Below are 14,314 nucleotides of genomic sequence, written 5' to 3' on the forward strand. Positions count from 1 at the left end.
GAGATTGGCTCGCATTTGTGCCTCGAAGTTGGGAACTACAGAAAACTATCTTTAGCTGACCACCACTATTGTTGCGGCGAGGTTTGAACCCAGGTTCTTGCAAGTCTGTCACTCAACCACCACAGTGGCAACTGCATGCTGACTGACCACAAAATACAACTTTTATTTAATATTCATAACTTTTCTTAAACAGAACAGATTTATGCATAAAAACTGGATGGAAGGAGTGTTTTACTGAAACAAATTATAAGATTGTTCCATTCTAAATATTCAGTTTAAAATTGTGAGCTTCCATATAGTGTCGCTAAGTGTAAATTAAACATTCAGGGACGCTATCCACAGATCTGGTTGTATAACAGTAGTGATACCAGATACATTAAATTCGGCATTTTTTTGGTGGGTTTTCTTGGAGCATATGTTTTTATAGACATTTATTTAGCCTGTATCGCTTACAAGGTATTGGCAAGAAATTACGAGGATCTCAATTCGACGAATCAGCGATAAACCTAAGTAACCTAACGTAATCGCACCTTAGGAAAAGGAACAGTATAATAGATAAGGGAGCAGAGGTACGCGCGCGCGGTAAGTAGATTTCTCTTTTCACCCTGCCTGTTCTCTTTTGCTCTGATATGTATATAGTGGAAGGATACATCGATTACTAATAGGAGTATAGAAATAAACTGAGGCAAAACAAACTTCGAAGTACTACAAAAAAATCGGATGCCCGGGAAGATTATTAAACCCAATTCATGGTCTATATATGCAAGACAAAAGACGATTAGAAGGCGGCGATACCAAACCAGCTCGCATCTGTCGCGCCGTCCGACAAGGATGCCTACTATCACCAGGGTTATTTAATGCCTTAACTAAACTAATTTTAAACAAGGCTTTTGATGAATACAATGCTGGTATCCGAAGGGGGCGGATAGTGAAAACAGTTTGCAGGTGACCTTTTTTCTCTATCGGCAGGATGTCTTTTCATGAAACTACTCTCGAGGATTAACCGCAAGGTCTAAAAGTATGGGATGAAAACAATTTGTGTCAATAGAATAACTTGCCAACTACTACGGAATTGTACCGTAAAATGCGAAACTACGGCGAATCCTGAAAATCTACAGAAATTCGTTTTTTTTTTAGAAACTTATGCTGTTCAAGATTTCTTTGAATTCCATTATCCTATCAAGTACAAAATGGCGTAAGACCGCATCTCCAAAGAATAAATAGCAAATTAAAATAAATCAAAACCAATTGACAAAAATTTCCGGTTTGCATTGAGATAGCAGCAGTGACTTTTGTAACCTTGGTTCCTAAATAATAGTGTGTCACTTTTTTAATGCTTCCATTATATGAAGAAAACCCGGGTAGTTCCAGGTATTACTGCCTGTTCGATATTTTTTCTATGTGATGATCACGCATTCCCAAGAGATCGTTACGATCTGTCCAGGGAATTCGTTAGTGTTAGTAGACATCCATGCCCGAACCCAGACCTGCGCAGTCAGAAGCTAGTTCCCTAACCCCTGGACTACCAGGCGGCAGATGAATATAGAATGTCAGATTCATAATTTTTTTTTAAAGTTGAAGAAAATTGATTTTTGAATAAAAAAAAGATTGTTTTCGGGGGAGTGGGGGGGGGCACTTTTTTTTCCGGAGATGAGCATTGCCACTACGGAGAGGCTTGTTTACAAGGTTGGCATGTATGCAATAGGCAAGATAGCTCATCGCTTAATAACAAAAATTAAAGGTCAACAAGTAACATCGTTTACGTACTTGGGAACTTGATCACGAAAGATGGCTACTGCAGCAACGACATAAGATCTAGAATCGCCTTGCTAAACAAAGATTGTTTACGACCAAAAACTTACCAATTAAACTAAGAAAACGCATGGTTATTGGTATATGTGTGTTATCTATCTATCGTAGCCAGAAATTTCGTTCAGGGCAGGACCGAAGTGATAGAACAATAGATTTGGCCATCTTCTCCTGTCATTTTCTCATATTTCGGGGGGGGGGGGCTTGGGGGTCTGCTCTCCCCTACCCGCTACGGCCATGTATTGCACTGTACTAATCAAAGACTTAGACCATAAACAAGAGAGACGCGAAACGATTTGAAGCACTGGCGATATGGTGCTGGAGGCGCATAAGCTGGATATTAAAAATTTAAAATCAACACAGGATGGAGAAAATCACAAAATTCTGGGAAAGATTAAATACAGACGGATTGCAGTGAGACGTGATGGAATGCAGGATTGAAGGGAGAAGGCTAGTAAATGCCACATCATGTACCAACTAATGAACAAAGCCCAAGACAGAGATGTGTGGCGGCTGCTCAACGAATCCGTCGTAGGACTGATGTGCTATGGATGATGATGAAAAAGAAACTGACTTTGTTTCCATAGGATTACAACAACAAAGTTTCGCGATGATGAAGAGAGAGGAAAAAAACAAAGAACTTGCTTGAATTTATTCCACTGGCGCGTTTGGACGCAATATTACGTCCTTTGATCGTAAAGTGGTTAATTCGCTCAATACGTACAACTTTCGACGTGACATTACGTCAAAAAAATTCGAAAGGTTAAAGGTTTTTTTTTTTTTTTTTTTTTTGACAAATTAGTACAAAGAACAAAAACAGTAACACAGAACAAAAATACAGTAAAAGTAAACATAAATTAGGAATATTCACTCTGTGACCCCAAGGGACTAGGTTGTCCTTCTAGCAGGTCTATAAGAATGGCCTATTATCTGTTAGCCAAGTGGCAATTTCGTTACTTTTTTCAAAAACTAGTTTACTTATGGTTAGGGTTTTATATAAAATTGATTTTATACTTTCTTTTTTTTCTAATGTAAGATGACATAATTCTTTAGCTAATAGCAAATGCCTATATATAACGTTACAATTTTTCATTCATTACACTTCACTCACTATGCGTTGAGAAAAAACTCGTAGTTTAAAAATCGATTGCAGATGGCAGCAGTACACATAACAAGCATTACGCAGAAACAAATTTCACAGAAGGTTCACTATACATACACACACATTCCAACATGCATTGGCGTACACGAGCCCCCCCCCCCCCCCCCCCGAGATAAGATTATAGTGTTATTTTGCAGGGAAAAAAATCTGAAAATCTCCCCTCGAGAAAATTCTGCGTATGCCTATGCCAACATGTACCAATTCGTTAGAAGTTCCGCAGAGGAATATGGACGAAGTGCATGTCTGGTTTAGCAGTAGAAGTAATAGTTAATAGCAAGTTATATACAGGGTGATTATAAAAAAACTATCCCGGCATATGGGCCCCTAACTATCATACCAATCACAGAAACTGAATGAAATTTTGGCATAAGGTATTTTGATGTATGCGCTCAAGAATGATATGGAAAACAACAGTGTCACTCTAACAGTTACGGTTACAGTGAGAAAATATCAAATGGCAACACCAAGTTTTTTGTATTGGAATGTGTTCTCCATTGTGAAAAACCCTAAATAGCGTTCGAACGGCAACTGTAGCATGAAAATCACCGGCGGTAGATAGGCTAAAAGTGAGGACAACCAATAAGGACAGAGAAGCAGCATAAAATAAAGCATTTTATTGTGTTTCCACATGACCTTGTGGAGGACTAATCAGGCTGGGATCTCAGCCGAAGAAACGGTGTGACGAATGAAACGAACATTAATGCTCTGGTGCACGGCAAAGTCCTTTTTCCTTGCCTAGCTCCGGGGATTTTCGTGCTGCAGGTGCCATTCCAACGGTATTTAGTGTTTTTCAGCATGGAGATCGTATTCCAATACAAAAAACTTGGTGTTGCCATTTGATATTTTCTCACTGTAACCGTAACTGTTAGAGTGACGCTGTTGTTTTCCATATCATTCTTGAGCGCATACCTCAAAATACCTTATGCTAAAATTTCATTCAGTTTCTGTGAATGGTATGATAGTTAGGGGCCCATATGTCGGGATAGTTTTTTTTATAATCACCCCGTATACACATTTACATTTTATCTTATTAGTGTGATTAATATATACAGGGCCGGCGCCAGGCATGAGGTGACGAGGCGGCCGTCTAGGGTGGCATGATTACAAGGGCGGCATTTTTTATGACAGATTTGTTATGACTTATGACAGTGTTTTTTTCACTTTCGTAAATTTTAACACATCAAAATAATTTTGAAAGGAAAGTTCTCGAGTGGATAAATAAGCGCTGGTAAATACAATACTTTTCAGTGTCGAAATGCTATTTAACTCTTTGTTATTCACAATGCTTATAATTCATCTTTTAACACGCCTCCCTTCTCACACGTCTAAAAAGTTCAACCTATCTCCAGAAAAGCTGATTTCTGATAAGAATTAGGTTCCTTCTCTTTTTTGTTAAGGATCTTTTTCACTCTTCATCAACATTTTTCTAATTGACTTTCTTTTATTTAGTCGAATCCCCCAGCACAAGTTTGGATTCCTTGTTCTTCTTTCGACAAATATCTCTAGTGCAGAAACAGTAAATAAATTTTGTCTTTGGATTCAGAACAAATATTAATTTACAAATTTTCTTGTGTTTTCTCATAGAAGCACATTTGGGATACTTGATTGAATAAGATTTTTCTTCGAATTATTTTTAGTAAATTTTTAGTAGAATTCTGTGTGTAGAAAATGTGCTAAATAGCTCAGTTAACCTTTTGAAGGGTAGACATTTTTCCAAAACCTGTAGGAAAAAATGCAAACAGGTGAATCCACTATGGGACGACTCGCCTCCGCATTACATTTATTATATTGATTTGATATATTTACTGTCATCAGGACATTTTCATTTTCTTCAGGGGAAAATTCTTTATTGTTACTTATTTATTGTATTTTGTCCCTTTTCCGTGAGAGTCATTCAGTTTTTGCAAGCGGGAAAATGGATCTACTAAATTCTATCGCTAGGTGCTAAATGCTAAATTCTATTGTTAGATGCCAAATTCTGTTGTAAAATGCTAAATTATATTTTGCTAAATGCTATATTTCAAAATTTTTTCTCATGCCCGAAAACTTCGACTTATAGGAAGAAAACGATGAGTTAAGGAAAGTTTTTTATTTTTAACACTAAGATACGGAAAAAGTTCTGGGGCCGAGTGAAAACTTCGACTTAAACAGATATTCGAGTTATCAGAGTTCGACTTATCGCGAATTGACTGCACATTTTTGTCTCAATCAATATATAAATCCGCATATAAATTTTCAAATGTAACTCATACAAGAACATATAAAACAAAACAAAAAGCGCTGTGCGTAGTTTGATAAATTAGTTTAACATTTCGATTATAATTGAAAATGAATTCTTTCATTTCATAAAGTCAAAATTTTCTGACAGATTCAAAGATTCCAAAGTCTTTTCTAATACCAATATGAAACCGTGGACGAAGTTTCCCATTGGTCAAATCTGAAAACGTGGCAGCACATGGTCACATAAAATCTGCAATCTGCACATACATGGCAGAACAATGAAAAAGATTTTCTTTAACAATATTCTGGATTAAATTCCAGTGTCTATAAATTAAGCGTGTTTTCATGTGAGCTCTCTGCAGCCACAACCACGAAATTTTTGGAATATATTAATGAAGGGATTTTAGAAAGAAATCTGGAGGAAGAAAAAAAAAGAAAGTTATAATACAACGAATTGGTACCGTATTTTCCTGCGTATAATACAAATACAACGCCACAACAGGCAAATTGCCCAATGAGGTGGCTGGCTTAAGAACATCATGGATCCCCGAGTCATTTTTTGGAGGCCCTACCTACTACTGCTACACCACAGACGCACCCCGCCCCCCCCCCCTCGCGGAACATCCAACGAACCGGTACATGCGGGAATGTGCGTGTACGTGTAGTGAAACCTGACGTGAAGCTTTTTTTTGTTTCTCTGTAATGCTTGCTATGTGTAGTGCTGCCCTCTGCCACCAGTTTCTCTAACTATGAGTGTTATGATTGAATGATTTATCGTTGTAGGACTGTTGCTCTCTGTGGCGAGACTTTTTAACGGGGAGATCGGCTCGCATTTGCGCCTTGAAGTTGGGAACCACAGAAAACCAACTTCAGCCGACCACTAGAACTTCCAACATTCGCCACTAGAAGGTGTTTTGTACGAAAATTGTAGCCTACATGTTAATATTTTTTTTTTGTAAAAATGTGTCCGAATAGTTATAGTTAGTTTACGGCAAAGTTACCGGACACCACCAATAGAACCGGACACCCCACCCGTATTGTTAAGCAAACCTTCTGTGCATTTCAATAGGTGTGCGAAAGTTTTCTATAGATAAATATTGGTACGCAAACTTTCACGCATTTTTTTTTTTTTTAGAATACGTAAGCCTCTTATGCATTTGTAGGGTGTACTTGCGGAGGATTCAATATCATTAAGAAAACAGTTTTTACAAATTACCCTCGATGCCAGGGACTTCTTTAAAACTATAGATGTGCTTACCTAGTGATAGTCGGGAAAAAAATAGAATGCGTGTTTATTGTTCATTAAGGAGAAAGTGCCCATATCCCCCCCCCCCCCAAGAAAAATCATTAATTCTGGAAGTTTGTTTAGAGTTAAAATTGATTTTTGAGTAACTCAGCTCTATCCCTAATAGTGCTGTAAGTGTGATTCTACTAAATAGATTTTTTCTAACCAAGAATAAATAAATAAATAATTAAAAATTTTTGATTTTCATCAGAGGTGTCCTAATTCCGTCCCCCTTTTCCTGTTATTATCTACGCATTTATTTTAGTTGCTCATATTTATTAGCTATATTAGTTATAATAATAATATAATATATATACATTCATATTTGTGGTATTTAATGCGTAGTATTTGAATTAATAAGATGATGACACGTAGGGTGAGCAGCAATTCTATAACATCAAGAAAAATGAGAATTTATTTAAATTGGTGAGAGCAGATGAGAGTTGCTGCCACCCTTTGCAAAAGACAAACCTCAACTAGTACGAGTATATATGGGTTTCCTCTATATACTCCCACGCACAGACAGCGTGACCCATAGGCGGAGATGGTCTGGGAGGGGGGGGGGCACGATGATGATGTGATTTCAATTCATATATATACATATGTACATTAGATCAGTCTTTGATCCACCTTTGATGCTGGGGGGACGCCCCCCCCCCGTATCACCGCCCATGCGTGACCAGCAGACAGAATGACCTATATTTACACTACCGTTCTCAAACACATTCCAGGAATCCGAAAACATGGGAGAGTACATCAGGGAACGTTTATTTACACGTAGAAATACAACATATTTATATATTTGCATATATTTATTACTTTATTATAGTTATATAAATACACAACATTAACTTTTCTTCCCCCATGAATAAGACATGGAAGCGTTAAACACAGTATATAAAAAAGGCCACAATTGATCATGCATCAATCAAAATGAATCTAAGTAATCGGGCAAATATATATACATCACAAAAATATATATACATGATGAATTTCTCTGAGCGCGGTAGCCCAGGTCGATAAGATATTCGCATAAAGTACTAAAGGATGTTTAGAGGTGTCGCGAGTTCGATACCCGGTTCGTCTTTCTCAGAGGGGTACAACAGAAACGGTGACGTGACCGCAGGAAAAATTGCTACCGCAGGGAGTCCCCATACAGGGGTTAGCGCAGCAACCTCTCGATGAGTATAAAAACAAGACTGCCGTTCGGAATCGGCAATAAATTGTATTTCCCGGTCTAAAATTAGCCCTCGTGTACAGAAAATGACCGTGGTGCGACAAAAAATGATCAAATAATCAATGATGAGTTTGATACACAGAGGTAAAGACGGATTTAGGAATTCAGCTATAGCAAAAATTATGACTGCTCCTGACTAAACGACTACAGGACTATGATGACCATGCAACGCAATATTCAAGTAGCGATCTACTGTATAATTATCAATCTCTCTCGCTAACTGATAAAAAAAAACAACTTTCCGTAAGGTGCAAATACAACCGTTCAAAGTTGATATTTCGCACTGTAACAAGTTATAGCAAAAAAACTACTTTTAAAAATTAACCACTTTACGATCAAAGGGCGTAATATTGCGTCCAAACGCCAGTGGAATGAATTCAAACAAGCTCGCTCTGCCTTCTTTCCTCACCCTCCCGATCATCCCGAAGCTTTGTTGAAACCTTGCAATTTTATTTTTATTTTTTTGTATATACAAATACAAATACAACGCCACAACAGGCAAAATGCCCAACGAGGTGGCTGATAAAAAGATGCCCATAAAAATATGGATGTCATATGTTTCAAAAATACAGCAACCCAATTAAAAATGCAATTAACACAAATTACAAACAATATATACACATGATAAAATATTATACAATGCCCATAAAGAATACTTATGGTTGTCTTATTCTAAGAATGGATAGCTTCTCGATTTACCCCAACATGTTTATCGTATTTCTTTTTAAACGTGTCAATTGTGTTACAATTTACTACCTCCGGGGGTAAGCTATTCCATTTATTAACAACCCTATTAGAGAAAAATTCCCTGCGACACCATAGCCTTGCATTGTCCCTCACCAATCGATACTGGTGTCCCCTTGTAAAAGCAGTCGATTGGCGGTGTACTAAAAGTTCGTGGTCCATCCTATCCATCCCATTGAAAATTTTGAACACTTCGATCATATCTCCTCGACACCTGCGTTCATCCAATGTAAACATATTCAAAAAATGAAGTCTTTCTTCATAACTCAAGCCCTGTGTGCCAATAAGGACACGCGTAGCTCTTCTCTGCACCCTTTCAACCAAGTCTATGTCCCTCTGTAGGTATGGTCTCCAAAACCTTACAGCATACTCCAGTCCAGGACGAACTAAGCCTCGAAAAAGCGGAAGAATGACTTTAGGAGAACGCGAAGAGACCTTTTTGAAAATGAGACCAAGCATTCTATTCGATTTTTTGACAACCGCTGAACAATGTTCAGAAAACTTAAGTCGCTCGTCTGAGAATTCCCAAATCGGTGACTCTAGTTGCATCCGGGATAGTGTAGTGACACCATTCAACTCGTAAGAGAACCGTGGGTTGTTCGAACCAAAATGAGCGACCATGCACTTATCTACGCTAAACGTCATGCTCCATTCATTTGCCCATGCTGCAATCTTGTTTAAGTTGGTCTGGAGCAACTCCCTATCGCTTTCATTTCCGATTACCCCCATTAGCTTCACATCATCTGCGAATTTGCTAGTAATCCCATCGATACCCTGATCGAGTTTGTCGATAAAAAGTGAAAAAAGTATGGGGCCAAGGACACTTCCCTGAGGAACTCCACTTGTGACGTCTGTCCAACCAGAGAATTCCCCGTTCACCATAACTCGTTGCGACCTATCTCTTAACCACGATTCTATCCAATTCAGCAAGTTGCCCCCTATTCCAATCTCGTGTAAACGCTTCAAGAGTTTGCCATGTTGGACCCGATCGAATGCCTTCTGGAAATCAAGGTAAACAACGTCGACATTTTTGCTCTTACCCAAAGCTTTAGTCACGTAATCATAGAAGCAAAGGAGGTTAGTTACACATGACTTCCCCTTCCTGAACCCATGCTGATTATCCGACAATACATTATTCTCGTCTATCCACTTCACAAACTGCCTTTTGATGATAATTTCCAAAATTTTCGAGAGGGAGCTCGTCAAACTCACTGGACGATAATTAGACACCACTTCTCTACTACCCTTCTTAAATATCGGAACAACGTTAGCCAGTTTCCAATCTCTCGGGACGATACCCTCAGCAACACTACTCCTGTATATCTGTGCGACTGGCCCCAACAATTCATTAGCACCTTCCCTGAGAACCCTGGGATAGATATCATCTGGTCCTGGTGCTTTGCTTGCACATACATTTCTTAGAAGATTTAGGACCTCCACGTCTTCCACTTGAATATCGTTGAGTGTTTTATTACCCCATGCAACACCCGTATATCGAATATCATTATCTCCATTAAAAACCGACGCGAAAAAGTCATTGAAAGCACTACACATGCCTACATTGCTCTCTACTTTTGAGCCTCCTATCGAGAGGGGGCCAACTGTCCCCTTACATCCATTATTGACGTATCGAAAAAATGATTTTGGGTCAGAGCCAATGTTATCTGCCAACCTAGATTCAACTTCCTTTTTACTATCCCTTATCGCTTTCTTCAACAGTCTTCTTTTATCAGTAAACAATGATAGGTCACCTCGTCCACTTTTATACTCTCTGAATACTCTTTTCTTTTCAAGATAAAGGTTCCGCACGCTATCCGTGAACCATAGAGGGTGTGATGTACAAACACGCTTTTTTCGAACAAAGGGTATGACGTCGTGCAAAACAGAGGACAGCTTCGTACTAAATTCTTCCCATTGACTTACCACCCCTACTGATTCCAACCGGTCTTTGAAAATACCCCTGATATGATAAAAATGATCCCCTATGATATGATCCCCTAAATATACCCCTGATATGATTTTTTTCCTCACATATGATGTATCTTTCTTATAAGAGTGAAATAGAATAGGTAGGGGGTGAGGTTGAAAGGAATTTAACTTTTTTTTTGTACCTACATTCTTCACCTTATCTTTTATACCAGCGGTTCTCAACCTTTTCTGACTCGCGGAGCCCTTCTCAGTGTATAATTTCTATGGCGGAGCCCTGTTTAACTCGAGGAGCCCTTTTATGTATATTATTTATATCGCGGTACCTTTTAGGCCTCTTTTTTTTTTGTTTGTTTATCAAGTTTATTGATTTATTTTATTACCCTCAAGTGGCCGCGGAGCCCCAGGGAAGTGCACAAGGAGCCCTTAGGGGTCCGCGGAGCACCGGTTGAGAACCGCTGTTTTATATACTCTGTGTCTCTTACTCTTTTATTATTTATTTTTTCCTTCCCTTTTTCTAACGTGCGGTTAGGTTAGGTTAGGATACGGAGTCAACTGAATGATTCTGGAATGGTTCCCGGCACTTTCGCGAGCAGCTCTGTACATGCAAATTAGAGAGAGGGACGGATTTCTGGCATTTCCTTTATATCCCCCATGAAGCAGATTATATTTTATAGACGCATAAATAATCATAATTAGACGAATTTATAATCATCATTGCTCGAAGTAGACATGTAAATAAAATGTTTCCGAACAGATTCTTGGACATTGTCTCAAAGTTCATATATAACTTACTTTATTCCATTCATTTTTTCCGCGTTATTATTTGACCAGGCTTCTTATGCAGAGATTATTTTCTACTTTCTACATACATAGGGTCATATCTAAGTGACCGAAATCTTTCGTTGCACAGGCAAGAATAAATATAGTCTGAGGCACCTCCTGTGCAAACTTGAATGAAGGCCGCTTGCGTATTTTGAGGCTTTGTATATAAAATTTATGAGTTCCAGAGTTTTTTTTTCCTTTTCGGCGATGACTTTTAGAGTGACTGCATTATGATCAGGATGATCTTACTAAAAAGTTTTTCTTCCGTCTTGATGATCGGTAAGCTTCTATGCGATTCTGTGTTTTTAGATTTGAGAGCTTTTAGGCGTTTATGGTGAAAGAGCTTTCTCGGTCTGTTTGAAGGTCATAAATGAGTTAATGAGCTTGCTTCTCGTTTCTTTCACACGGTAATCGACGGACGTCTGAAGTTGTCAGTGGGTGCTCACTAAATCACTGACTGCTGAATATAGCCGCATGGCGATTTCTGGCGATTTCCGGGATGCTCACTTAGAGGGTAGTTTACTATTAAATTGACTCCTGAAGATGTCCGTGATCATCACTACCAGATAAACAGTGATGTTTACTTGATACCGACCCTCGGGGGTTCCCGCGTTGATCACTGACATGTAGTATATTTTCATATGCGCACTTTTCTTCATTTCCTTGAATTTTCTTTCTTCTGAAATCGCAGCAACGCGCGACGGGTAACCTAGTATATGATAAAATATTATACAATGCCGATAAAATGTACGTATGGTTGTCTTATTCTAAATATGGATAGCTTCTCGATTTACCCCAACAATGTTGGCCCAACATGTTTATCGTATTTCTTTTTAAACGTTGATGGGAGCCGCTCGTGTGGGCGAAACGTTAAGCAAGCATATTTACTCTTTCACAACGGCCAAACAGCCCGAAATTGTTCCACCATAATACTGCCTGATAAGTTTCATCTTACACGATTTTTCTTTGCCCTATTCATCAGTTGTATTGTTGGACTTCTCAAAGACACAGGAATGCGATGAGTCCACGCTCAGACGTTTGATAGATGCCCTGTCGGGATCCGTCCAGTACATCTCGGAGCACATAAATGAAACGAATTTGGATGGAATAGTTTCCTTGACTATCCTGGCTGGTTAGTATCTCTATATACACATAATTCATGCTGATCTCTTGACATGTGGTGACCATTTGCAGGTTAGGGGTTTTCCTACATAAGTGATATTGAATCCGTCACAGCTTCTTCCTCCATATTGCGTGCCCCCCCCCCCCGCGTTGCTAATACCATGTTAGACTAATCCTCGCCGGGTTCTGAAAGGTTTTACGTACAGTGCAATCTTGATATAACGATACTCTACGGACTAATAAAAAATATCGTTATAGAGGAATTGTCGCGCGTTATATCGAGAGGCAGCATTATCATCAGTCGCCACCTATTTTTTGCTGTTGTTGGCATCTCTTCTGAATTGGCGATGTTATTAGGACGATGGAATGCATGTATAAGTATTTATTTGCCTTACTAACTTCGAGGAGCAAATGCGAGCCGATCCAACTCCATCTATAGCAGAATGCCACCACGCGAAGCTTGTGACGTCTTCTTTCTTTCAAACCGAACACAACTCAGGTCTATCACCATCTATAGGCGATTTACCACCTTGTGAGTTGTGCCGGAAGTGTAACTGTGTGTGTACCTAACAGTCTGAGTGCTTATGTAGTGTTGTGTTTGATTTTTCAGTGCTTCCATTTATATTTCAGAGGTCACGTGAATGATGTGTTATGATTGAATTACAATGCTCATGACGTCACTGTAGGTCATCTCCCCTATAGCTATTGGATATAGCTGGCCGACGCATGCACTAACTTTACTTTTTTTGCAGTATATCCAATGGCATAGGTGTAATGTGATCTTCTTCAGTGACGTCACGAGCTTCGCGCAGAGGCCTTCTGCTATAGGTGGTGTTGGTCGATCTCTCCATTATAAAGTCTCGCCACAGAGAGCAACAGGCCTACAACGATACAATCATTCAATCATTGCACTTCACTCATAGCTATAGAAACTGGTGACAGATGGCGGCACTACACCGAACAAGCTTCACATGCGTAAGTTCACATCACCACACGCACACGCACATTCCAGCATGTACCATTTCGTTAGAAGTTCGTTAGAAGGCAGAGGGATGTGGATGAGGTGCATGTGTGGTATAGTAGTATTTATTAGCAGCGAAAAATCATATATTGTGATTAGCTGATGATACCAAAATTCAGTTGGTTGTTTTACCCTGTAACGTTGTTTCCCGTACAACACTTTCATGAACTATACAGAAAGTGGCTTCATGACAACTTCATAAACACTTTCATGTACTACACAGAAAGTAGCTTCATGACAACTTCATAAACACTTTCAAAGAGTAGATCGTGCAAAATACCGATGTTATTAAACACTCTCGGGACAGTAAACACTGGTGAGGTATTCAAAAATACATTGAAGGTAATTTTGAGTGAGATATAAAAAATATCGTTGTAGCGGTTTCGAAAAATCCTCAGAAATTATCGTTATAGAGGGACTTATCGTAATAAAGGATATCGTTGTACCGAGAGTAGTTTAAGGTTAGACTATAAGCAATTCCAAACAAGATTTGAAAAAATATCGTCGTAGAGGAATTTATTGCTTTTTAGTGAGGTTTCAGTGAAGATTTTAATGGTTTCCTTCTCCTGCTGATTCAACCGATGCACAGCATGTGAAACCCAGTTGAGCAAATATTTTGTATTACTGTCATTTTTGTTCGTAGTTTTATTATTATTATCATCTCTCTCTCTCTCTCTCTCTCTCTCTCTCTCTCTCTCTCTCTCTCTCTCGCTTTTCTTTTCTTCTGTTCCCTTGCTTATAAGGCAGGGGTTTTTTCCGGCACGACCGCACACTACGGGTACTGAGCTTACATCGCTAAGGGTGTGATTATAGTGCACGCGTGTTTCCGATTCATGAAACCTGCGTCACCTCCGATTGGTTAAAAAATCCGAATTCCAAGCTAAAAAAGTTGAAATTCGGATTTTTAACCAATCAGAGACGACGCGGGTTTCCAGACTCGGAATTACGCGTGCACTATAATCG

General features: G+C 39.0%; 1 protein-coding gene across 1 annotated transcript in view; it reads left to right on the forward strand.

The window, feature by feature from the left end:
• The first annotated feature begins 11,366 nt into the window (after positions 1-11,366).
• LOC149078081 (UPF0764 protein C16orf89 homolog) overlaps positions 11,367-14,314 on the forward strand; it is a 32,755-nt gene continuing 29,807 nt past the window's right edge. The window contains exons 1-2 of the mRNA XM_089241675.1: positions 11,367-11,487; positions 12,191-12,340. Of these exons, the coding sequence (XP_089097801.1) occupies positions 11,439-11,487; positions 12,191-12,340 (199 nt within the window). The 5' untranslated portion in view covers positions 11,367-11,438. The remainder of the gene's footprint in view (positions 11,488-12,190; positions 12,341-14,314) is intronic.

Source organism: Pholcus phalangioides, unplaced genomic scaffold, assembly GCF_987345545.1.
Source record: "Pholcus phalangioides strain wild (caught in Gottingen) unplaced genomic scaffold, Ppha-v1.0 ptg000014l_1, whole genome shotgun sequence".
Classification (NCBI taxonomy): domain Eukaryota; kingdom Metazoa; phylum Arthropoda; class Arachnida; order Araneae; family Pholcidae; genus Pholcus; species Pholcus phalangioides.